This window comes from Ambystoma mexicanum, chromosome 14, assembly GCF_040938575.1.
Source record: "Ambystoma mexicanum isolate Mex_15411 chromosome 14, UKY_AmexF1_1, whole genome shotgun sequence".
NCBI classification, from domain to species: Eukaryota; Metazoa; Chordata; class Amphibia; order Caudata; family Ambystomatidae; genus Ambystoma; species Ambystoma mexicanum.
The window spans coordinates 205,034,151-205,061,141 of record NC_090940.1 but is presented as its reverse complement, the minus strand read 5'-3'; the positions used below and the strand labels follow the sequence as shown (position 1 = coordinate 205,061,141).

At 46.0% G+C, this 26,991-nt stretch overlaps 1 protein-coding gene across 1 annotated transcript in view; it reads right to left on the bottom strand.

The window, feature by feature from the left end:
- The window catches only part of PRKCH (protein kinase C eta), an 895,425-nt gene that overhangs the window by 667,973 nt on the left and 200,461 nt on the right, over nucleotides 1-26,991 (bottom strand). The window contains exon 2 of the mRNA XM_069638927.1: nucleotides 17,748-17,811. Within this exon, the coding sequence (XP_069495028.1) occupies nucleotides 17,748-17,811 (64 nt within the window). The remainder of the gene's footprint in view (nucleotides 1-17,747; nucleotides 17,812-26,991) is intronic.

Sequence of the window (26,991 nt, the reverse complement as noted above, 5' to 3'; positions counted from 1 at the left end):
AGGAGAGGCAGGAGGAGAAGGAGGGTGAGACAGGCCCAGCATGCCCCACCAGTGCAGACACTGTTACCACGCAGGCAGCCCCCAATCCCTCGCATCAGAGCCACTCCCTTCAACCTAACCCCTGAGCAGATCCACACCCTGTACCGTCTGGACAGGGAAACCATCACCACCATTGTGTACCTGATACACAACGACATTGTCAGCCTCATTGAAATACACACCACCATCCCCCCTCTACTGAAGGTAGTTGCTGTGCTCTACTTCCTTGCCAAAGGCTCCTACCAGCACAGAGTGGGGCACATGCATGACATATCACAAACCTTATTTTCCCGGATTCTGAACCAAGAGCTGGATGCCCTCCTCAAGCACACAAGGGACTACATATCGCTACCACGGACTCCCCAGGAAATATTTGATACAAAAGTTGGCTTCCATGCACTGGCAGGCATGCCAAATTGTGTAGGTGCCCTCGACTGCACCCACGTGGAGTTGGTGGTCCCGCATGCCATGGAGGTGGTGTACCACAACCGCAAGCAATACCACTCCATCAATGTGCAGATGGTATGCGAAGCCAGCAAGATCATCACACATTGTTGTGCCCGATATCCCAGATCAACTCATGACTCTATGGTACTGCAGAACTCCATGCTACCACGCTTCATGGAGCGACATGCTGGACGACGTGTCTGGTTGCTGGGTAAGTTGCTTGACTGGCACATGGCATTGAAATGGGGGGAGAGATGCACACACCACCATGCTGCCAATGTTGATGTGACAGCATGATGTGCACATCACCGAACACTGTGCCCCAAAGCATGTCAAAACGGTACATGACACCCAAATCCCATAGGAATGAAGTAAGGGTGACACCTATCACTACTTGACTAACAGGAAACCACCCCACATCCCACAACACGTGCACCACTCATCAGCGGCCCTCACCCTCCGTAACGCCATCCTGCACCATGCAGTGCATATGCACTATGTTGCTGTTTCCAGCATATCACCACACAGGACAAGCATCCCTGGGAGTGCATTAAACTGAACCAACTAGGGAATCCACAGTATGTCACAGGGCCGCCACACCCACAAGAGTGCTGCATGTCACCATGGGAATGATCAGCGCTAATTGCCCAATATTGCACAGACTACTGCCAACGCTCCCTCTAAGTAAATCTCACAGAACACAACACATCACAAATTTGTATGCGTACACGATGCATGTGCAACGAGACGTCAATTCACACCATGTATCATCTTGAAGATGCAACCCACACCATTAGTCCATGGCACAGGACACATTGAGGGACTGAAAATGGGATAAATACATCCAGGGACATGTGCATGTGGGTAACGATAATCTGCAGGCATGTGTTACTAATGCATCTGTCCATCATGAATCGACTAACATTTACCTTTTATTGCCTCTCATGCAGGTGATGGTGGCTATCCCTTGAAGCCGTTGCTCCTCACCCCTGTCCGAAACCCACAGAACAGGCACAAGGAGGACTACAATCATTCCCATACCCGTACCTGTGTGGTCATCGAGCAGACCTTTGGCCTGTTGAAGGCACGATTTTGCTGCCTCGGCCGGTCGGGTGGGGCACTCCTCTCCAGGCATGAGAAGGTGGCCAAGATCATCATGGCATGTGTCATGCTGCACAATATGTGTATCCGCCGGAACGTGCCCCTGCCCCCTGACATTGGGGGTAATTCCGAGTTTGGAGGTAAGTACCGTTAATTACCGGCATGGCGTAAATAGTGTGTCCGTGCTGGCAATAGACCGCTAAAAGCGGCCTATTGCGAGTTTGCGGGCACGAGCTTTGCGCCATGCCGGTAATGTACCTAGATGCAGAGTGTGCTCAGCAGCTCACAGGGCTCATAAATGAGTTCATGCAAGACAAATCGGCAGGCCAGGGAGGAGTGGCGAAATGAACTGCGGGCACTGGGGGAGGTCATTACACCCAGCACAAACCGGCTCTGCGAGGTCCTTGGCCGGATAGCAAATGCCCTGGAGGCTGCACCTCCTGCACGACAGCCCCAGCAGGAGGACACACCTTCTCAATGCCCCTCCACCCAAACCAGCCCGCTCCGTCGCTCACAACGTACATTGCGACGCCAGGACATGGATCCCCCTGGCTCTGGGAGCGCACAGTGACAATGCTGACATACACATGTGGCCTATGAAGTCCTTATGGGACTAGTGTGGGGTTGTTGTGGTGGGAGGGGGAGGGGGTGTTTGGGAGTTGTGGGGGGAGGGGGAGGGGGTGGGGGTGTGTTTGGGAGTTGTGGGGGAAGGGGGAAGGGGGAGGGTGGTGGAGGTTTTGTTTTTCACGTTTGTACCTTCTAATTCAATACACCGGTTGTTCATCAAAGAAACCAGAGTGGACATTCATCATTGCGCATGTGTCATTTAATGTTGCACAGTGCATAGTGTACATGTATCCCCACACCCAGTGCCCGATGTCCTGACATCCTCACAACCTCTGCTGACTTGTGTGTCAGAAATATTTTCCAATCAATGATTGCCGCACGGCACGTCCCTCCTGTGCATCAGCACCGTGATGCTGTCCTGCCACTTCTTCCTCCTCCTCCCCTTCATCATCATCAGGTGGTAGCAGTCCCATGTCAGGGGGCAGGGGACTGTTCCGACGGATGCACATATTGTGCAGAATTACACATGCCATGGGGATCTTGGGCACCTTCTCATGGCTGTGGAGAAGTGCCCCACCCGACCGGCTGAGGCAACAGAATCGTGCCTTCAACAGGCCAAAGGTCTGCTCGATGACCACACGGGTACGGGTATGGGAATGATTGTAGTCCTCCTTGTGCCTGTTCTGTGGGTTCCGGGCAGGGGTCATGAGGGGGTAGCATCTTCAGGATGGGTTATGGTGTGCACTCACATCTTGTTGCACGTGCATCGTATAGGCATGCAGCAGTGTTGGAGTGAAATCATTGTTGTGTTATGTGAGATTTAGTAGCAGGGAGTGTTGGCTGTTGTCAGTAGCATATTCATAATTCTGCACTGATCACTACCATGGTGACTTGCTGCACTCCTATGGGTGTGCCGTACCAGTGACATGCTGTGGTATCCCTGTTAGGCTGAGTTCAATGCACTCCCAGGGATGACTGTCCTGTGTGGTGATATGCTGGAGGCAGTGACATAGTGCATATGCAGTGCATAGTGAAAGATGCCCTTACGGTGTGTGAGGGCCGCCCATGAGTGGTGCATGTGTTGTGGGATGTGGCCTGGTTACCTGTTAGTCATGTAGTGTTAGGTGTCAGCCTTACTTCATCACTGTGGGATTTGGTAGTCATGTGCCGTTTCACTAGCTCTGGGGCACAGTGTTCCGTGAGGTGCACATCGTGCACTGGCGTCAACATTTCCACCCAGGTGGAGTATGCATCTCACCCCCCCTTCCCACCCAGGTGGAGTATGAAGGTACCCACCTCACAACCCCAATACACTGCCATGGCCCAGTCAGGCAACTCACCAAGCAGCCAGGCACGTCATCCAGCATGTCGCTCCATATAGCGTGGAGTTCTGCAGGACCAAAGAGTCATGAGTTGATCCTGGATATCAGGCATAGCAATGTGTGATGATCTTGCTGGCGTTGCATACCATCTGCACGTTGATGGAGTGTTATTGCTTGCGGTTGCGATACGCCACCTCCATGGCATGCAGGACCACCAACTCCACGTGGGTGCAGTCAAGGGCACCTATACAATTTGGCATGCCTGCCAGTGCATGGAAGGCAACTTTTGTATCGCATATCCCCTGGGGAGTCCTTGGTAGGGATATGTAGTCCCTTGTGTGCTTGAGGAGGGCATCCAGCACTTGGTTCAGTATCCGGGAAAATAAGGGTTGTGATATGCCATGCATGTGCCCCACTGTGTGCTGGTAGGTGCCTGTGGCAAGGAAGTGGAGCACAGACACTACCTTCAGTAGAGGGGGGATGGCGGGGTGTATTTATATGAGGCTCACTATGTCGTCATGCATCAGGTCCACTATGGTGGTGATGGTGTCACGGTCAAGCCGGTACAGGGTGTGGATCTGCTCTAGTGTTAGGTTGAAGGGGGTGGCTCTGATGCGAGGGATTGGGGGCTGCCGGCGTGGTAACGGTGGTTGCACTGGTGGGGAATGTTGGCCCTGTCTTACCCTCCTTCTCCTCCTGTGTATCCTCTGTGGTGCGGGCTGTCGTTGTTGTTGCTGTTGTTGCTGCCTTGCAAGCAGGGCCTCCATGTCCACTAATGCTACTACTATTGGTATCATCTTGGTGTGGGAGGAGGTGTGGTGTGTGGGTGTGCTCCTTTTGTGCTTCGCCGAACTCCATTGCCTCCACCTGTGCTGATTGCGTCCACATGTGGCTCTTGGAAACACTGCTCAGGGTTCTTAACACCTTCTCGGTGATGCCGGTATTTACTCCATGCCGGTAAGGTACTTTTCGGGCTTCAGGAGGCCGTTATTTGCATTTCCGCATTGCTTGGAATCAGCTCCGGTTTACGGCATGCCTCTAGTATCGGCATGGTGTGTCGCGCGTGTGGCCCTAGACCACTATTTACGGCATCGTACTTTACGGTGCTGTAAATAGCGGTCTGGTTGGTCAGAATAGCCCGTAGCGGTAAGCGATGCCGGTAATCCTTTACTGGCATCGTTTTTCCCTTACCTCCAACCTCGGAATGAAGCCCATTGAACTGCTACCACCTGGTGATGATGAAGGGGATGAAGATGTGGCCAGACATCATCGCGGTGCCGATGCACAGGAGGGACGTGCTGTGCCCCAGTCAGTGATAGCACAATATTTCTGACACACATGGCAGCAGAGGGTGACATGATAGTTGGACAGAGGGCACTGGGTGTGGGGGTACATGTACACTATGCACTGTATATGAATAAATTACACATGCGCAATGATGAATGTCCACTCAGGTCTTGCTTTTCACACAACGGGTGTATTAAATATAGCAATGTTAACGAAAGTGAAAAAACCCTCCACCACCCTCACCCCCCTCCAACTCCCCCCACAACTCCCCACACAACTCCCCACACACCCTAACCTCCCTCCCCCTCCCCCCACAACTCCCCACACACCCTCCCCCCTCCCCCCACAACTCCCCCACACATGTCCCATCGAGTCACCAATGCCTACATGAGGATGCCCCGACTATCAATTGGCACTCCCTGGTCCAGGTGGCGGCATGTCTTGCCGGAGCAGGTTACGTGCCGACCAGCGGAGAGGGCTCGTCTGGGTCGAACTGGATGATGACGGTGTGGCCGGCTGCTCGTATTGGTTAGCCGGATGCCCTGCCTCCATGGCATCCGCTTTGCAGCCTAAAACCTGGCGGAAGGCCGAGACCTCCTCGCAGAGGGGGCTGGTGTTATCTGCAATGGATTTGGCCATGGAGGCGGTGCTCTTCGTGATGGACCTGCCTAGAGAGGCGAAGTTCTCACGCCACACCTGTCTGGCCAGTCTGTTGTCCTCGACAAACTGCCGCACAAGGTCAGTCAGCTGTTCTGACCGCTGCAGCCCTGCGGGTGGACCTGTGGAGGGTGATGGTCCCTGGCTGTCCTGCTCAGCCTGCTCAGCCTCCACACTTGTCAAAATGGGACTGAAGTGCCCTTCCGTCTGCTCCTGACCAGACTGCTCCGGGGTGGTGGTGTGGTCACTTTCGAGGGACGGTATTTGGGGGAATGCCGGTGGACTGGGCATACGGACCGCTTCTGAAGCATCGTCCTCAACAGGCACCCATATGTCATTGTTGGGGGTCCTCCACAGCCAGGGGTGCTGGACTCCTCTGAATGTGGTGCCTCGCCCGATTCCTCAGGATGGCCAATGGGTGGTGGTGGTGCTTCACCCTCTACGGGCCTTGGCGGCACCAGTGTAATGGCTACCTGGGGTGTCTTGCTTGTTGGTGCACAGTGGCCCCTGGGTTGTCCCCTCGAGGTCGAAGGGTGGTTTGTGTCATCCCGGGACCTCTTCCGGGGTGTGGTCTTTGCGGGGGTTGCGTCCTGCCCATCGCTGTCATGGTCAGAGCCTGTGGGGGTCGAAGAGAGGGACGGCATGAGTGATGTTTTGATAGGCATCATACATACATTTGGACAATTGATCATCCACACAATTGGGGGTAATAGGCATTTGTGTTTGGATGAGCACGTTGTTTGATACATGGGTGGCTTATGCAGGCATACGTCGACGTCTCTCATGTTGGCCGAGAGCAATGCTATCTGACATGAATATTATTTTGGGCCTGCACGCTGTGTGACTCATGGAATTTACATCTTTGTGTGGTATGTGTCAGGTACGGCATTGCCTTGCAGCAGGCATCTGCATGTGTCTGTGATGCGTCCACCTATTTTGCTGGGAGTGTGTGTGTGTTGGACCATGGCTTGACTCTTTGGACTGACATATTGGTTGACTTTCATCAGACTTGGCATTACAATGTTTTCTTAGGACACTCCCCTCCATCGCCCGATGTTGTGGCGCCACACTCCATCTCGCCAACACCTTCTATCCCCTCCATTCCCATCATGCTGGCGCAGATGTCCTCCCATGGGGTGAGCTTGATTGGTGAGCTGGGACCTCCTCCTGTTCCCATTGCCTGGCTCCTGTTCACTGAGAGTATATTTATAACTCTGAGTCGCAGGTCGTCCCAGCGCTTACGACAGTCTTTGATGGTGTGTGGGGTGTTCCCAAAAGCACTGACCTTCTGAGCAACAAGTGCCCAGATCTCCTTTTTTTTCAGTATTGCCTCCCTCTTCATGTTGCTTGAAAAAACTATCCCTGCATGCTCCTGCAGTGTCCCAACCAGCATCTCCAGCTCATCCTCATTAAATCTCTCCTTCTGCTGGTGGGCAGCTCCCTTCTTAAGGGCCTTGGGCATAGTGGTGTGATAGGTGGATGTTTTCACAACAACAGCAGAGTCCAAAGGGTCCTGTGTGGTGAGGATGGCAATGGATTGTGTTTTTAAAAGATGGCCGCCGTGCTCCTTCCCGTTCCTGTGCGATGATGCTACTTCCTGTTCTGCTTATTAGCGGTGACCGTTATTAGCAGTCACCGGTAATAACGGCCACCGCTAATGCCGCATTGGGCCATGCCAGTAGTGCTATCTGCCACAAAGGGCATTTTTCGTGCCTCTAACGGCATGGCGATCATGACCTTACTGGCATGGCGCAAAGCTTGTGCCCGCAAAGTCGTAATAGTCCTCTATTAGCGGACTACTGACAGCACGGACACAGTATTTACGCCATACTGGTAAGGACCGTTACTTACCTCCAAACTCGGAATAACCCCCTTAGTCTTCAGAGAAAACCTGTTCTGGCTGAGGACAAAACTTCACAAAAGAAAGCCCCAATTCGGCCTGGATGTCACATCTCACAACTAATAACCCTGCAATAAAATGTAGTGCTGCTAAAGATGTCAAAATGAAGGGGGTAGGTAATTCATGGATTATTTGCGCAAAAAAAAACAGGATTTGTGCGCCATTCTGCCCGCAAATCCCCATTTGTTAAACAGGGATTTGCGGGCAGAATGGCGCACAAATCCTGTTTTTTTCGGCGCAAATAATCCATGAATTACCCCCTTCATTTTGACATCTTTAGCAGCACCACAAAGAATCCATGAATCAGGGCATAAGTATTCTCCAGACCTGCTGACAAGGAAAGCAGGGACCTCAAGAGAAAGCCTTCCTTGGCTGGCGCATGACTAAAAGGTATGAATCATTGTTGCACCCACTTCAAAGAGCACACACTAACTTCAAAGAGACTCATAAAAACCCCTGGTCACAGGTTGGCCTAGGGGGACAGATGGCAGTGCTGGATGAAGCAGCCCTCCCATTTGCTGAACAGGAACACTCACAATTAATTTAAAATACTATTTTCATTTTAGGCATTTTGCACAGCAACCATACTGTGGATCGATTTCATTTTGATACAATTTTTCATGTAATTTCCAGGCAGTTTTGGGGATATAAAATGCATCTACCTGTGACTCTGGGAACTGTAATGGCCAGTTAGACTAGGTTTCTGGCTGATCTGAAAATGTTGCAAATGTGAGATTTGGTGAAAAGGTGAAAAGAGAAATTAGGGATATACTTAATAACTTACATCTTCATAACTGTTGAGCATATTATGGAAACAAAGCCATGCTAAATCGTACATATTTGGCGGTCGGCTTATCTAATTCCTCATGATCAGCTAAAACAGAAAATATGTTTATTATGGCAGTTGCTAGTACAATTATGAAGTTGTGATACATAACTAGTTTTTGCCAAAAAGTTAAAAGGAGAGCAAACGATGATGACAAATGGGAAAAGACAGATGTTGCTCCAAACCCATAACCAATCCTGACTGGAGGCAGAGAGAAAGATGGTAACTGTCCAATCCTACCTAGTGGCAGGGATTATTGCAGGGTACTTCCCCATGATTGTAAAATTGGAGATGTAATTTCTGCTATATAAGGGGGACTGCACTAGGACAGGGAGAGACAAAAAAACAGGGAGACAGAAAAAGAAGAAGGACAGGAGGACATAGAGAAGGCTGCTGAAACTTACCATCTTTGAGAGTGGAGTGACCAGACCCCTGCCCTATCTTTCCAGAGTGTCCTGATATGCATCTGGCTTCCAGAGTGTCCTGATATGCATCTGGCTTTCCTGAACCTTAAACAAAGGCTTGCTATGTAAGAAGCAATAACCCCAGCCTTAAATTGCATACGCCCCTTCATTCTTGCAGCAGTGCATCCAATATTGCCCCATTGAAAGCCCAATTGCCAATGCATTTTTGTCCTCTCCCCTTTGAAGAATCCTTTGTTTGCCCATGTATTTAAGTCATCTCCCCATTGAAGACTCTCATGTTTGCCTGTGTATGTTAGCAAATCCCCAGTGAAAAATCCCTCATTTGTCTCTCTACATCCTTAATATTTTTGTAAGTAAATCAATTAATTCCCCATTGAATTTCACAGGATCAGGATTGGTGGAATTCAAAACCAGAAATCTTTTTCCCAGTGTTTTTGTTAATGGTTATAGTTATAAAGTGTTGCCCAAAAGAATTCATCCCATTGTGATCTGGAAAACAAATTTGTCCCTGTGTTTAAGTTGAGCCCTGACAAAAGAATTTCCATTTGCCACTGTATTTTCCCTTTGCATTTGCTATCCTAACCCAAAACCGATTTCCCTGTTGTGAGCTAACCCCTTTCCCAGAGCCTACCTGTCATATGTATCCTCAGTAAAAAACGAATTCCATTGTTTCTGTTCCTCTTTCCCTATTGTGTGGTCAAAAACGAGTTTTCATTTGCATTCCCTTTCCATTGCCCATGTGTTGTATATTCTAAAAAAATCGATGTTCTCCTTGTGTGCTGAACAGTATTCCCTAAAAGCTCTGCCTGTCTTTCTAAACATAAGCAAGTAAATTCCCTATTTTCTATCTTTTTCCCTTAACATTTGTAATAAATAATAAAAACCCATTCTTCCATTGGTGCTCCAAAAACGGCTTTCCCCTGCTTTGCTGGCTCCCCATCTTACTCCCTGCCACTGCCTTCCATTCAAAGGAATGAAGTCCCATTCATGTTTGAGGGTTGAGTGTCGCAGGGGGGAATGCTTAACCCTAAGTGCTATCATTGTGTTCAATTGTTCTTTTTCTGTTCTGCCATTAAAAAAAGGAAGTAACTGTGACAGTATATCTTAACCTGGTTGTTTTGTAGAGATTATTGCATTTTGTGTTGCCACACCATTGGTGGCTGTTGTAATTGGTTGATTTCCTTTTGACAATAAATTAATAACTATCTTATTGATACACACCGGAATGGTTCCTAGTCCATTGTGACACGGGGTGGTTGTGGCAGTTGGGTGCGAGACGGGTTGGAGGCCTAGTCAAAAGGAATCTGTAGTATGCTAAAGAAATAAAAAGCGTTTTATTGTGTGCCACATTCATTGCAGGGGAAGGAGTTCCCTGGCTTGCGTGTGCCGTGTAATAAACCGTGACAAGACTCTGGTTAGAAAATGATGTACATGTTTTAACACAGATATTGCAGGTGTCCATATTGCATGTCCTATTCCTAAAGCAGTAAGAAGCAGAAGGAATCAATTTCATTAATTCCCAATTTAAGTGTACTCTATGTATTGATCCATCTAAGGCAAACGTCTGAGTCTGCCCTGCTGGGGTTCGAGGCTGTGACTACAAGTAACACGCAGGTCTCAGAATCACTCCCTGAACTATTTTACCGCCTATTTTCTCTCTTTCTGTGTTCACTTTTCCCACTTCCTTATTACCGATAAGTCTAATGTTATTAGTTCAGACACTACATTAAATCAGATAGTTTAGATTGAGACTGTCTCTGCACTACTTCTGTTTTTGTTAATATTAGTTTTCTCTTTAGATATTCTATGATTGGATCATGAACGAGTGCAGAGTGTTGTGACTTGCGAATTATACAGGTGCCACATTCACACATTGCACACACTTCTCTTGAGAGCTTATACAATTTGACCAAGTAGCTGATGGCTGCACAGTGTTGTGACTTTCATATTACGCAGTTTGCACATTACCACCATGAAAGGTTTTCACTTTAGCACTTCTACAGTTATATTTAGGAGGCGATTACTGCGCAGTGTAGTGACATGGATATTATGCAGTTTCTATATTTGCACCATGCAGAGTGTTGACTTTAGAACGTTTATAATTAGATCAAGTAGCTGATGACTACAGCGATATGACTTTCCCATTATACAGTTTGTATAGTTTCATGTACCTCGGTTTTGCCTTTAGAGCTTCTATCATTAAATCAGTTCAAGTATTTTTTAACTGCAGTATTATGACTTGCTTATCATACACATTTGATATTCTTCAATTTTCTAACCACGATGGGCCTTATTACGAGTATGGCGGTGCGGTATTAAAGTGGCAGTAATGGAACTACCGCCTCGTGTTCCGCTCCGCAACACTACGAGTTTGGCCCTGGAGTGGAGAATTTACCTCTAGCATTGTGCTGGAGGTAAATTCTCCCACTTTCTGTGGAAAAATCGGCAGAATTACTAACACCGAAATCCCCAATGGAGTACTATGAACTCCAAATTAATGGGGACCAACATCGCCACCGCCACTTGTAATCTAGTGGTAAATTCCCCAGACCAAGTGGCGGTAACAGTAATTCCATTGTTTTTTAAATGTTATTGTTATTAGTCAATTGACTTAACAAATAAATACTTAAATCACAGCAAAAACACAATCATACAGACAATGAATGACATATACAAAATTCTTATCCTTCAAGTAAAAATTCATTCATATACTAAAATTCCCTTTGACATCAGCAACATTATACTAAAATGGTAGATCTTGAACATAATAATGTTCTTTTTATTTCAAGCACTGATTCCTTAAATTGGCTTTTAGCTATACAAAATATACAGTTGTGCACTTAGGCAATGCTATATTCATTTACACATGTAATCAGCTTGTTCAGGCAGTTATGTAGTCCGAGCACTGACTTTGGTATCTTACCAACGGTTACTCATAATTCATGGCAGATTTGCAATACTACGGTTCGAGCGGGCAGTAACTTTACCACATTACGCTATACCCTATATAGTGCGATATGTACTGCAACCGTAGGAGAGTTCAAACAGTAAGCCCAAAAATCAACTAATTTAATACGGTCGTATCTGTCGTATCTGTGCACAAAGCTCCCATAGGTGCACATGTAAATAGTGCTCAAATAAGGGCATCCAGTAAATAGGTGCCTCACCGTTTCCGGAGTGGCCTTACATTTGCAAACTCGACAATTTCTATTTTCCACCATAATTCTCAATTGTGACCCCAATACGGTTAGTATTGAAAGTTGTTTAAACCAGAATAAGGCAACAAACCTCTGGCTAGGACACAATACCATGTACCGTTGGGGACTCTTATATCTATGGACCACATTAGCAACAGTTATTAGGCTTTTAAGGTGGCAACGTGGTCATAGTTCTTATTCCAATCGTGCAAATTGACTGTAGATTTAAAAGAGGCTTTTAACCGCTGGTATCCCCCACTGATGGACAGGTTTGGATATCAGTGTATCGCCCAGAAGGTGCTTAATGCCAGATCATCAAACGAGGCATCTCTATACTGACCGCTTCTCCCACAGCTTGACCCCAAGATTTTCAGAATAGGGCATAAGGGCCTAATTTTTGCATTCAGGTATAACTCAACCCGTTTTCTTTCTATCTGTCCCCCCCAGTGAAATCAAGCCCTACTCCAGGCGTAACACCGCCATCGGAACAGAAGGTCGTAGCCCTAATTGCTTTCTCCAGAACACTCCCTCCACGCAATTTAGCCATCTCAAATCCTTCATAGTCAGTGCCTCAAGGCCAGATAAGATCGCAGGACAGAAGCACTGCCTATAAAGGATTAATATGCCTTGGAGGGAGTATCCTGCAGACTGTCGCGCAAAGCTATAGAACAGATGAGTGAGCTGTACTGCTCTCCTCTTTTTGTTTGCAATAATGTGCGAGTAGGTGGTCTCTGCACTCAACTTTAGACCGAGATGGGGATAATGATCCACATACTCAACACTACCAAAGAGGGTATCCAGCTTCACCCTTTTCACCCTTTTCTCAGATATTAGGAGGATCTTCGTTTTTTGTAGGATGACCTCAAGGTCATTTTCCTCCACGTATTAGGCCAATTCATTTAGCTTTGCTCTACAGCGACTCAGTGTGTCATCAAGGATAACAAGTCATCTGCATATAACATGCATGCAATTCGCGTTTGACCAATCTTAGGAGGGCATCCAGCAGCGGCCAGTCAGCACTCTCTCTGGGAGGTCAGAGATATCCATATTGAATAACAAGGAGGCCAGCATACAGCGCTGCTTGACCCCCCCGTCAAATGGATATGAAAGCAGATAGTGCTCCATTATTATCCAGCCTGATTCGTGCCCCAGTCCCTTCATGGAGCCTCTGTGTGATGTCTAAGAGCCACACAGGACAGCCCAAAAACTTCATTTTGTCCCAGAGCCTGACCCTGTTAACAAGGTCAAATGCCGATTTTAAAATCAACAAATGCTATGTACAGGACTGGGGCATCTTTTTTTGACACCTCCAAAATGAGAAGATCAAGCAGGCCAGGCCGAAAATCAGTCTGGAAATCGTACATAATTCTCTTATCATGGACCCAAGATGGCATTTCTTTCAAAACAAGTCCCTCAAACATCTTCCCAGTCACGTCCAACATGGAGAGCAGACTGTAATTTGCTGGCAAAGCTCTGTCTCCCCTCTTAAAGACAAGGACCAGCAAAGACTACCTCCGTGTGGACGGGATGGGGTGCTCCTTTCAGACCATGTCAAACGGAGCCTTCAAGTAAGGTAGTCATCCTTCCTGAGGACCGCGTTGGCCAAGCCATTGGAACCAGGTGCCCTAAAAGACTTTACGTTTTTGATGGCTCCCCGCATGACCTGTATGGAGGTATCTAATGGCCATACTTCCCCCATCCCCAGAATCACTAAGGGGCAGAGACAATGCTTTTGAATTAATCTTTTCGCCAACAAAACACAACCAAGTGGCTTCTCTAATGGGGTTAAGGATCTGCTTTTCTGTTCGATTTACTGCCGGAATACCACCCAACTTGTAATGCGGCCCAATGAATACAAACTGTCCAACAGTAAAGAAAGCACCGATCAAATCACACCCAGTCATATGAATAGTGATGTAGCACCATCTTGTGTGTGACAAGTCATCCCAAAGGGGGTAAAGAAGAAGACGTGTCACCCACAGGTGCAATGGCATCTAGTGCTGCTGTGAACCTCTTTCTTTTCACACTACCTCCATCATTCTCCTGCATATATCAGAATTTGCCTGTCTTGCCCACATACACATCCAGCTACATTTTCTTGAATCAGGAATGTCCTTTAGCAAAATGTAGCCAAGAAATTCTGCTCACACAATCCGTTTCTCCTGGAACAAGAAGAAAGAACTGTGCATGACAATGTTATACCACAACAGAAACAAAGGATTACACAACACACAAGGCAGCTCATGAGAGGAGAGGTAGATCAAAGGGATGCTGTGACTTCTCACTTGAAATCAACCAACCAAAACAAAACACCACAATGCTGGTCTGACTGCAATTTGCTGACATTTCTGTACCTTAGCAGCAATTGGCAATTTGGCTCTATGTTATCATAATACCGCGCCCAGCTAATCCTGCTGATCAAGTCAGTTTACAATATCATTTTTTTTTAATTAAGGGCCTACTCTTGTTAACAACTTTTTACACTACCAAAATTACAATGAAATATGTTTTACTGTACATAGTTGAAATGATAAAATCCCATACATACAGGGAAATAAAACAGCAAAAGCTAATTTACAAAGCCATTTTATAACAAGAGACACATAAAAGAAACATACTAAACCTTGCAGTTAAAAAGGAAGAGTTATTTACCAGCCATTCATTCCCTTTCCGCCTCACAGGCTCAATTACCCTCCAATAGTGCCCTTATTTCATTGCATCGACACAGGCTCAAAAGATCTTCTGCTAGTGCCCTTGTTGCAACAGGTCAACATCAGTAGGCACCTTATTTTCCCTCCAACTTGGGTTTTACCCTTAACCAAAGATGGTAAGTGGCAGAGACCACCACATACGTGTCAGCCGCAAATGAAAGGCACCAAAATTGATCACTTTCATTTGGGTTAAAGTTTGCATACGCCTTGGTATAATACAGAGACAACTTCGGACATGAAGTTAGAATTTGACGTGCAGTTTCAATGTGTGTACTGCACAGCCGACACGAATGCTGTTAAAAGGTCTGCCCAGACAGGCTCCCCGTACACCAAAGAATGGCAAAGTGTCCAAACGCATTGATAAGCCAAACCAGATCAAGGCAAGAAAACGCCAATTAATCAGGTAATGCCTCGGGCCATTAGCAAAGCCCCCCTGATAGGTATACTGTACATATTTGCGCCTTCCTTCTAGCTTAGCAAGGGTCAGAAATCTGCCATAATTCCAGCTCCCAGCATCACTTCTTTGCAAAAAGACAGGTACATCTTGTTCACAAGAGCACAATAATGCTATATCTGAACAGTGTGCAAGAACCACGCTCTCCAGATCTCTAAACCAGACACTACAAGAGTATCGTTCTGCGTGTAGCACATTTGCATGTATTGATGAGGTCTTGCGATCCCCACCAAATTTTATAGCGACCCACAATTTACAGGCGCCAACCAACCAATGGGACATCAGAGATTGCAATCCCAGTTCCAGTCTTACCACCTCCACTGGAACTGAGCTGGGTTAGCCCAACAATGACCTCAAGATTTTACGCTCTAAATTAGGCAGCTAGCCAATAGCCTGCCTGGGAAAAATCTCCAAAGCATAAGTGATCCCAGGAATAATTGGGGTCTTATAAGCAATCAATTTTGCCTCCAGAGTGCATCCACAACACTTATCAATCACATTTTTTAAGACGAACCACCTAGACCAGATCTTGGGCTTTATTGAGTCATAAAGGTGGGTGGAGGTGGGTGAAGTCTTTACCTCGATCCCCAGGTACCTGTAGGAATCCGTTTGATCCCCTTTTTTTGATCCCCAGTATCCAGTTATATTTGACACCCTTCTTTGATCTTTTACCAAAAACCATTATTTTTGTTTTCTGCATGTTTATCCTTGAGCCATTCTCTTCAGCATAACTTATTAGCTTGTTCAGCGATCGGTGTAAGCCTATTGGAGTCCTATCCAAGATGACAATGTCATCAGCGAACTAAGAGCGTTTACTGATTCACCTCCATAATGAGGGGGAATGTTGTGCGCAGTTGATAAGGCCCTATCTAAATCAGACATGTACAGATTATAAAGTAATGGCGCCAAGGCGCTGCCTTGCTTCAGGCCCACATTTGTCTCAATCGGCGGTGACAGAACCCTTTCTCGAAACAAACAAACTTGTACCGTTGTGTTATTATAAAGTTGTCTGATAAAGTAAAGTAGCGAAGCGTTGATGCCTGACCCCTTCAGCTTATCCCAAAATTTAGAACCGGATAACTGAGTCAACTGCTGAACTAAAGTCTACAAAGCAGACACACATAAGGGTTTCTGGATGCTTATAGACATGTGAGAAGGTTCAAAGCGCTTTCTAAAACCAATATATAATTCTTAATGTCTTCCCACTTAAAACAGATCTGCTCTCATCCACGGGGCTCCACAACCGTCAAATGAAAAGAACACGTGCTGGTCGGTCTCCTGCCCAGAGACCATCAAAGCCAGGGTTATTGCATGGGGATGGATATGTATGCTTTCTTACGGGGTCTGCATCCTCCCACCACAACTCCCATGAGCCTTAGCCAGCATTTTCAATGATGAGGTGTTGTAGTACAAAATATCTGCAGGGGGCAAACTGCAGACCCTTAGCTTGAGTATTTGTTGAGCAGCCGAGTGTCCAAGCACAGTGGAGATTTCTAACATGGTTGGCTCTTCCCCCTGCATGATGTGTTAAACCATTTAATTACTACACTATCACTCGGAAAATTAATAAACAGCACCAGCGCCCTGCCCTTTTAAATTAAGCCCTGTCCAAATGCATCTAGTTTTGCCAACATTGGCGGGGTTGCCTCCAAAATTACCTCTTTGCACTCTAAACTAAAGTTTAGTTTGCCTTCAAGAGTAACTTTAGTGCCCGATGAAAGTAAGAAATGCCATATGCTCTTAAAATACTGGGGCGATCATTCATAGAAGAGTTGTGTGGGAAAGATAGTAAGTCCAGCAGGTCAGTCCCATACATTTATATGACAGAGAGCAATTTATTGAATGCCATTGCGTCAGGTAATATGCAGAGTAATACACTTTATGAAACATAAAGATTGATATGGAATCCTATACCACTGAGAGTGTTTCCTATAGCATTATTATTAGCCCGGCTACCCGAGAACTGCTGTGTTATTCTGTAACCATATACTTAAGGGTGCCGCACATTTGATCTGCATCACTTGTAACCATTTTCTTGAAGCTGCAACCTTTGTAACCAATCTCGTAAGTCTGCTCCATATGATCTGCATTACCTGTAACCATGTTCCTAAGTCTGCCACAATTGTAACCAATCTCTTAAGCTTGTTGAACCTGTAACCATTCTCTTAAGTCTGTTGCGCCCAGATGCCGGAGGGTTAGGTGCGCCTTATAAATGTTTAGATAAATAAAATAAAAAATGAACTAAGCAAAGGATGCAAGCACTTAAGGTGCATAATATCAACGCCAACTAAAAAGCCAAAGAACACGCATCACATGTACTCAGAGCTGAGGCGGTCTCCTTTGTATGCACTACTTGGCTTCAGGGGGTACAACTTGGCAACAAATGTTCGGCCTTTCAGCGAAACAGAACAAAGTTCCTCACATCTATATTGAATCCCAGTTTATATGTCAAACACGGTTTTGTGCATTTTCTGCGAAAATCAAGTAGATAATTAATACTATGTTTGATCGCAGTGGTTGGAAGCCAGAGAAAGCCATCCTGAAGCGCTATGTAAAAGAATGTGCTATTATAATGACATTGGTTTTGCTACTGTGGGATCAGACAGCCATAACTAGTAGGGATGCCATGCGTGTTTTATATAAGTGGGCAACAATAATTCAGCATACACTTTTTTTCATATCGATTTCACTAAATAAAAAGGTGACAGCTAAGACCTAATACACTCGGAAGCAATGTATCTAATGCATGATGAAATGTTTTGTCAAAAAGTTACTTTATAACATGGTGCATTTTTAAGAGCAGCTTTGTCTTACCTTCGGTGAAGCTCCCCGCTAGCGAAACCACAATAAACACTTTGCCCTCCGGCTCCAGGTCCAGCTGAAACAACAAAAAAGCACAAAGATGAGAGGTGCCAGCGCCTAAAGACATTGTTTTTTTTTTTTTTTTACATGTCCTTCCATGCTGCGGCCACGCGATTTCAGATCTCACACCCCTTGCAGTTATGCCTTGGCTCCAGCCTTGCTGGTTATTTGCGCATGAACATTAATAAGTCACATTCAGCTGTGGACTTGATCGCAGTCTCGTAGTAGCATTTATCTGAGCGTTTCATGCATGCAGATGTATATAGTCAAGACTGTAGAGGGCCAGTCAGCTGTGCAGGGAGCATGTGGCAACATGCAGTGGTGGGTAGAACCTGGCAACCGGCCACGTCTGGCCAGACGACGTCTGCGGTTTCTCTGAGAAAAAAAAAGGAATTTTGAAAGAGTAGGTGCTTGCTTGGATCGTGCCGCACCTGGTTATATTGCCTATTTAAACACTAAAACTCAACTCAATTTCCTGGGACCTCTCGTCAGGATCGCCGAAATTCAAGAAAGTATCACTAGTCCACTCTATTCCTAAGTTCCAGTTTAGATGTGGGAGGGGCACGGTTTGTTTCTTCCAAATACAAGGCTGTCCGTTTTCTGTTTTTACTGATCTTCACACATAAATACAGAGTGAAATCAATCTGTTTTACGTCTGTATTTAATTATAAAAATTGGAGAAAAAAAGGGGAAACAGGTCTTTCTGCTTGGCTCCCTATGCTGTCAATCAGGGGTGGCATGTCTAGAACGGGCAACAGGGATTCGACCCACCCATTTTGGAGGAGTCGCCAAGTCAACCCAGTAAAAACACCGAGCACTCCCTCAGCTGCAACACGAAGCTGAGGGAGAGCTCCTGGGCGGGCGTGAACTGCCAAAGGGAAACTCGGTTTCCCTTTGACAATTCGCACCCCAGAGTGAATGTCCAATGAGCCAGGCAAGGCCAGAGGTGTTTTGCTTCCCCAGCCTTGCATGGCCCATTGGGGATGGAGCTCTGAATGGGAGAGTGTGCTCCTGTGATTCCCTGTACATTAAGAGCTTCCCGGGCGTACTCCAGGGAGCACCACAGCTCCTGCACGCAAGTGTAGGAACTGGGAAGCCCTCCCTGCCTCTTGTTCATTTTGCACAGAGGCGCTGCAGGAACTGTAGGAGCAGATTTTGGACTGGGGCTGCAGGTAAGAAAAAAAAATGTGAATGTGTGCCTGGCTGAATGTGGGAGGAATGAGTGTATGTTTGAGCATGCACATGAATGAGAGAGGTATGTTGTATGTGTATGTAAGTAAATGTGTATGACTGAATGAGTCCAAAGAAATGCACCCACTCCCCTAGTCCCCCAAATCAGAGGCCGTTTCAGCAGCCTCAAAGCATATCCTGACAACTCAGACACTTTTGTATGCATTTCACAGGGGAGCAACTCAGACAGTTCCTCATGACATGCCCCCGTTGGAACCCAGCACAGTAGGAGTTCGGAAGAGAGCCATCAGGTGAGAAGACTTCTTTTAGGGTGAAGGGGACACAGATATTTGTGGGGATTCCTGCCGCTAGTCAGCAAGCAAGCACTCGTAAAAGTTGATCCTTGTTGCTATATTACAATGGGCTATGGGCTTCATGTAGCCCCTCCCTGCCTGAAGTATAACATTCAATGCCAGAGTTGAACGTGGTATTAGTGGCGGTGTCAAAGACCCCTCCAATGTTCTCTTTTGGTGAAGGGGTGAACATACTGGTTTGTTCATATCCTTACTATTGTCATCATGAAATCAATGCCACAGAACTCAAAGGCAGTGGGACAAAGACCTATTCTGAAATGGGCGACTCACCAAAGCCACTCCCCTTAGCATACAATTAAAGATTTGGAACCCCACGCCTTCAAGTAAACCCCCTTCTGCCACACGTACAGTAGTTGAATCCTCCACTGGCCCCTCAACACATCCCTGCAGAACCTGCACTCTGGTCTCTCACCGCATGGACTTATAGGGCACATTGCTGCTTGTCCACATGAGCTTTCAAAAGGCTTTAGTGAGTTCTGAGATGCCGTCCAGCCAGCAACAGCCTTTAACATGGAGAGTATGTAAGGCAGATCATACAGGGGCAGAGCAGCAGCTGAACCAAGCCAACAACCTATCAGTAGTTTAAGCATGCAACAGAAGCAATTAAAAAAAAATAAAGATGTATCAAGCCAAAAAGTAAATCAACAGTACAGCACATATATTTTATGCCATTATAGAATGATATTCCAAAGTGGCAACATATCTACCAGCATTATACGATAAAATGTATTGATTTTTTAGGTCCAATTTATTATTGTGGATAGAAGAAACCATTTTGTGTTGTGTTCGATCCCAAAGCACTCAGTATACAGATATTTTCTGTATAATGTCCAGTTTCAGTTCTTGATGATTGCCCAAATGTCGCAGGTAGTGAGAGGCCATAGTATATATTGCAATATGAAGAGAAAAGGTGCGCTAGTGAGCTACAGTTCCATGGAAACCTATACTGCGTTATTAACCCATTCAACTGTCTACAACAGGGGATAACAGCTTGGCAGCCAGAATTAATGGCCCAGGTGAAGCGAGGGCAGTTAAGGAGGGCTCCGAGAGGTTACCCCGCAGTGTAGCCTATGGACTGGGTTAATAACGTGATTAGCAGTTACCAAAGCCGTAACACAGGGCGCGTCCCGTTCAATAAATGAAAATACTTTTCCAAGATGGCCACCATGGTTGTACAAGGCGGGGCTCCATGCGGAGCCCCTCTTCCATTACCATGGCGGCCTGATAAGCGAAATGCAGTGAAGCTGCAGCGGCAGCAGGCAGTGACACCGCCACAATCAGGTAAGTGCGGTTGGGGAGGGGGCTTGGGATTATTAAAAAAAGGGAAAGTGTGGGTGTCTAGAAGATAGCAGGGTGGGGAGACAGCCATCAAGATCCAAAGAACACACGCTGAGCTTGGGCTTGGAAGCATCATCCCACGAATAAAGGAGCCTGATTGGCTGTGCTCCTAGCCCCCACTTACCTTCTCACTGCATATACACAGATCACCGGGGGCAAAATGTATTAGAGACTAAGGTTAAACTACGACATGCTAACTGTGTTGAAGGTACCCCAAGTCAACTAACATTTGCAAATATGTTTTTATGTCCATGGGCTACAAACCCTTTGTAAGCCAGGTTGCATTGGGCATCATCACAAGTTGGGCGGTAGCTCTTAAATGCGGTGTGTTAGCAATACGCATATCTGCAGTTTTTGCCAGTGTTTAACATACATTTTCTTGTGAAACAGTTAACTGTGAACATATTTCAAATAGCTTCAGCTTGCAAACACACAGAATGTCCTTGCCAAGTCACAGCTGTTGGGCATGGGGATCTTAGAGCACGTACAGGATGTTAAAATGGCGAGTCACAGCTGTAGCAGGGAATGCAAAACCATGGCTGCAGTTTAGTTATAGCAAAGTGAATGCTGTAATCTGTGTTCCAACTTGTATTTAAATACTTTGTGAATGGACAGACTCAACAAGAGTTCAGCTCAGAGGGTGTCTTTACACCAAACTGACTAAATAGCTGCAGCTGTTACAACATAAACTCTTGCTCGCTGAGCATAAATACTAAGTTCGGGTGCTTCATTATTTGTTAGACTCAACACAATAGAATTATAAATGATTATTATTACATGATATTTTACAATTGACACCCCAGATGGGACCTCATTGCAGAAATATCCAGTTGGACTAAGCTGCCATGATCAGATGGCAGGCAAGGCCAGTAGTCAGGGGTGGAGTGCACTGCTGTTATCAGGACAAGAAGCCTGCCTAGCAGCCACACTTTGTTTTACCAGCCAACCTGTTTGACACCCGATCTCTGCAACTGTGGATCCCCTCTCTCTGTTAAAAGATTATTTACATTCCTGGTGAAGCATTGGAACAGAAGACTGCAGAAAAAGGGGCAAGACCGTTCCACAATAATATTGTATGATCTGATATTTTAAGAATGAAATGTATTTCCTATACAAGGCATACTGTTAAATGACCTATAGAGAAATACACTTAGATGTGTAGTGATGTCTTGCCTGTGAAAACATACTGTTAATGAACCATAGGGAAGCACACGTGGATATGTAGTGATGGGTTCCCTATGAAAGCATACTCCTAATGAACGATAAGGAAGCACACTTGGATATGTAGTGCTGTGTTCCGTGTGAGAGCATATTGTTAATAAGCCATACGGAAACACAGTTGAATATGTAATGTAATGTTTCTATAGGAAGCATATTAGTAATGAATATACACTTGGTGTATATAAAATTAGAAAACATGGCATGAATGAATCATGAAATAAGCTTGTAGATTGCATTGATTGTGGACACACTCCATTTAAGTGAGACATTATCAACGCAACTTTGTGATCACAAAGTAAGTAGACAAAGTAACTAGACAAAGTAAGTAGAAAAAAATGGGATTAAAATGTTGTAAGAGGCAACCGGAGTTAGAAAAACATGTGTCTACCACACTGGAAAGAACACCAGGCTGAAAATTAATGATTAAAAAAGGCTAGGCAGTAGTGATATTTCTGAAAAAATGGCATTAATACACTGCCAACAACCCTGACCTGTAATTCCCAGTACATGGTTGTTATGATCAGGAAAAGATAGGATATGTAAGGCAAGTACTAGACTCGAGGAGGGGGGGAGCAGGTCATCAGACCCCTGCAAATGGAAATATACAAGCAATGGGAAGATTTTTCTAGAAAGTAAAAACCATGAGAGAAGCACAGATTAAGAAACAGAAGCCACAAACTGAAAAAGGGAAAGCACATGCATATGTTATGTTATGTTCCTTGGCATTTATATAGCGCCTTATGTATCATTGGTATGACCTCAAAGCGCTGGTAGGTTGAACGCCCTCGGGAACCGCAGTTAAAGTCAGTAGAGAGAGTAAGTGTTGTATGGTGCGTGGGCACACCGGATGTGTGTGCAGCTGGTGTGGTTGTTGCATGATAGCTGCTTCTGTAGTGTGTGGTGCTGAGGAAATCAGTTGGATGTGTTCAGTCTGGAGGGTGGATACCTAGACTGAGTTTTGGCTATGTTGGGCCTGAGGGGACGCCTAGGCTAGCCGGTATGTGCTCAGCTAGCTGTGTGTTATTAGGATGATAAGTTCTTCGTGGGGTCATGTTAGTATGAGAACAGCTAGGCCAAATGTGTCATAGTATAGCTGTGTTCTAGTTGAATGATGGTGTATAGGAGAGAGTAAGTGTAGTAGTGTGATATGGTGGTCATCAGTAAAGCGCCTGCGACCAAGCACGAGAGCAGGACAGGGGCGTACATAGCGGCATACGTATATAAAGCGACAGGATGGATAGGGAAAACATGTGATACAGATAACATGGGGATACAGGAACATAGCATATACATAGCATAGATAGGAGGTACAGAGATATATCCGTTCCATTCTTTTTCCATCCACTCCATCCACACTATCCTTCATCCACTATATCCTTTTCATCCACTCCGATCCGTTTGATTTGTCCGTTCCATCCACTTTGTCCGTTCCATCCCCTCGACCATTTCCATCTCCTCATCCGTTTCATCCACTTATGAACAGAAAGAGATGAAAAAATATTGGGACGATGATGATTGTGAAGATACAATGAGGATAAAAGGTACGTATGTAGCCAAGGCTTACCTCTTAGCCCTGACACCCAAAACAAAATGACTTTAGAAGATGAGACAGACCCATTGTTAAAATGTTTAATGGTTAAAATGCCTCCCCCACCCCCTATCAAGTACCTAGTGACAAGGTGGTCTCTTCGCCACCTTGTGCTCACAGAATTCCAACCCATGACATGGAAACTGCGGAAAAGGTAGGAGGAGCATGGGTTAAAAATGGGGTAGAAGGAGTGGAGCATCCTAAAGTATATGTGCTCCAGGAACGAGATATGCTTGCATTTACAATTGAACAGAGGCTGTGCAAACAAATATGGGAATTTCATAAAAAGATAAACGCTAGGGATGAAGTATAACCCCTGCCAGATGATTATGAGGAAATAGACCAAGCAGTCAAGGAGTATAAACTTGATGCAAAATTCGGTCCTGCAATAACGTCAACATTTTAATTGTGGATCATACATTCCCCATCAAAGTCTATATTAACTCAAGTGTTCCCAATGACAGAAGTGCCTGGGTTTCAGGCTGATAATCCGACACACCAGGTTCATGTCCCTTGGAACCATATGAATTACTGCCCTTTACTAAAGATTATCCAGATATTAGACAAAATCCAGAACAGTGGTACACCCAGACAGACCGGGTGCTTAAAACAGGTCCGCTCACATTGGGAGATATAGATCAGTTGTGTTCATGCATTCTACCAGCAGATATATGGTGCCGATTCAGAATCCAGGACGGTTTAGATCCTGTAATAAAGTGGGAAGAGGTGATGGAGGCATTAGAGGAAAGGGGGAAGACTGGGGAATTGGCAAAATAAATAATAGCTCTCCCAGCACCATTGAAACATGTATCCAGCAAGTGGTTCCCCGCAAACAAATTAATTGGGATAAACTGACTCGCTTGAGTCAGTTGAAAAATATGTTGCACGAAAAGAAGATTTTACTTCATTTAGCAGAATGTACATGGCTATGCCAGAGGGAGAGAAAGCCTTTTGTCACTATTTTGTAGAAGGATTTTTGCCTTAAAACATGATATACAAACCTATGAGTCTACATGGCCAACTCAAACCGCTGCCCAGATTTGGACTATGAGTAGATAGTGGATTCTGCAATATTACAGTGGATTCTGCAGTATAAAATGCCCAAGGAGAGACTGAAAGGAATTAAGTCTGTAATACAGGATTTTCTAGTTTAAGGGATTTTAAAAGAAATTGTGGTAGTCCATGTAACAGCCCAATTCTTCCTGTACAAAAACAAATTGATGGGAAGTCCTGTGTTCAAGCACAATGGAGACTAATAATTGATCTCCGAGCAATTAATAATATTGTACAACCACAGTATCCAGTGGTACCAGACATTACTTCCTTGTTTACCATGATATCACTTTCAGCTCAGTATTTTCATGGTAATAGACATGAAAAATATTTTCTTTAGCATTCCGATAGTTGAAGTAAGTATTTATTTGTCTTGAATGTGAAGGAGTGGTCCTACACCTTCCATAGGGCCCCACTGGGTTACACTGAAAGCCCAAGTATTTACAGGTAAGCAATGAAACACAGCTAGACATGTTCACACCAACTACAAATACTACACTGCTTCAATATGTTGATGATTTGTTGATAGCTGCAGATACCCTAGATCAATGCATCGATTGCACTGTACGGTTGTTACAGTTTTTAGCGCTACTAGGACATAAAGTGTCTTTAAAGAAATTGCAGCTTTGCAAAACTCAGGTCACCTATTTAGAACATTTGTTGTCAAAAGAAGAGTGTAGATCACACCCACAGCGCATAGAGGCCATTATGAAAATACCTGTTCCTATCACACAGAAAGATGTCAGAGGCTGTTTGGGGATGATCTCATTGTGTAAGCAATGGATTCTCAATTTCTCGCTTTTAGAAAAACCAGTTAGGTCTACCTCTGAGCAGCACCCCGGTTCCCTTGCCATGGACTGCTTCTCAGCAAGAGAGTTTTGATGTTCTAAAATCGGAATTGTGTAACTCACCTGCATTGGGCACCCCGATTATACTAAAACCTTTACATTGTTTGTGCATGAAAAGCAAAGCTGTGCATTATCTGTACTAACTCAACAACAAGGGGAAAAAATAGACCATGTGCATATTTTTCTTCCACATTGGACCCAGTGGCAAAAGCACTTCTAAAGTGTTTAAGGGGTGTGGCGGTTGCAGCCATTTCTATGAAACAAGCCAATGCCATAATATTGGGACACCAAGTTACATTGTCTGTGCCACATGCAATTGCTATATATTGAATAGAACTAAAACACAGCCCCTGACAAATGCCAGGTTGACAAGATATAAGGTGACCTTATTGGCCCCAAATATTGCCATACAATGATGCAACACTTTAAATCCGGCCCCATTGCTACTCCTCCCATCGGATGAATCGAAAGTAATGCATGGAGACCACCAAGGGGCGTGGACCATGATGGCCGCGTAAAGACAGAGCTCCAGCACACACCCTCGTTTTGCGAGGATAACGGCCCCCCCCCCCCCGATATTATGAGCCATGCCACTCCACGAGGTAAGATCAGCAGAGACTGACACACCCAGTGTGCAGAGCTGAGGAGATTCACGCACCTCCCGCCAGAGACTAGCACAGGGAGGCCGGGCTGGGCCTCGGCAGCACCAGTACAGGAGCCTTCAGCATCCACAAGTCCAGCCAGAATCCTGCCCAGGAATTGGCAAAGCGCCGACGCTGCCCAGTTACAGCGGGATGTAGAGAGACCCGATCCCCCATGAAACTGGAGCAGCGCAAGCCAGCAGTGCACAATTGTTGCAGGGCGGAGGTTGGATTGCCCCGCCCACGGTCGGGACAGTCAGGCAAGGACAGGCCCTAGTAACACTGAGTCAGGAGCCTCGGGTGAGCCGAGAATGCACAGCAGCAAGTCGAGATTTCATCATGGAGGGACCCGAACCATGCAGCTAGCCATAAACTCCAGACCTGAACAGTGCCTGAGGTGAGGAGCTCCCCTGGGCCCAGGAGGTGAATTGAGGAGGGGAGGCGAACCTTGCACCACCCAGACCTACCTGGGTGAGGACATGGGGCAGGGAGTGGCCCGTGGAGTACAACAGGAACGCCACCAGCTGTAAAGCGAATTCCTCCCCCCATGCCCACAAGGCCCACAGCGTCACACCACAGAAACGTGCCAGCACTGTGGCTGAATATCCTGGGAACAGCTGGAGAGGAGAGCAGGTGAGGGGGACAGTCCAGAAACAAATGAATACCAGGGGCCCGAGGATAATAGTGTGGTCAGGATACTGGAGTCATTTTCAGAATGGCACAACTTGATGTAGGGGGCCCGAGCGGATGTCCTGAAGCTGGGGACTTTAAATGTCAAGAGCCTGAATTTCCCCACTAAGCGCTCACTGCTGGGCAGGGAGTTTCAAAGCTGGTGTCTAGACGTGCTGCTGGTCCAATAGATGAGGTTGATTTGAGGGGAGGAAAGGCGCATCCCAGTTGGGCAGACTTTCTGGGCATCAGGGCCTACCAAGAAGGGAGGAGAGGGTATCCTCATTAAATGGA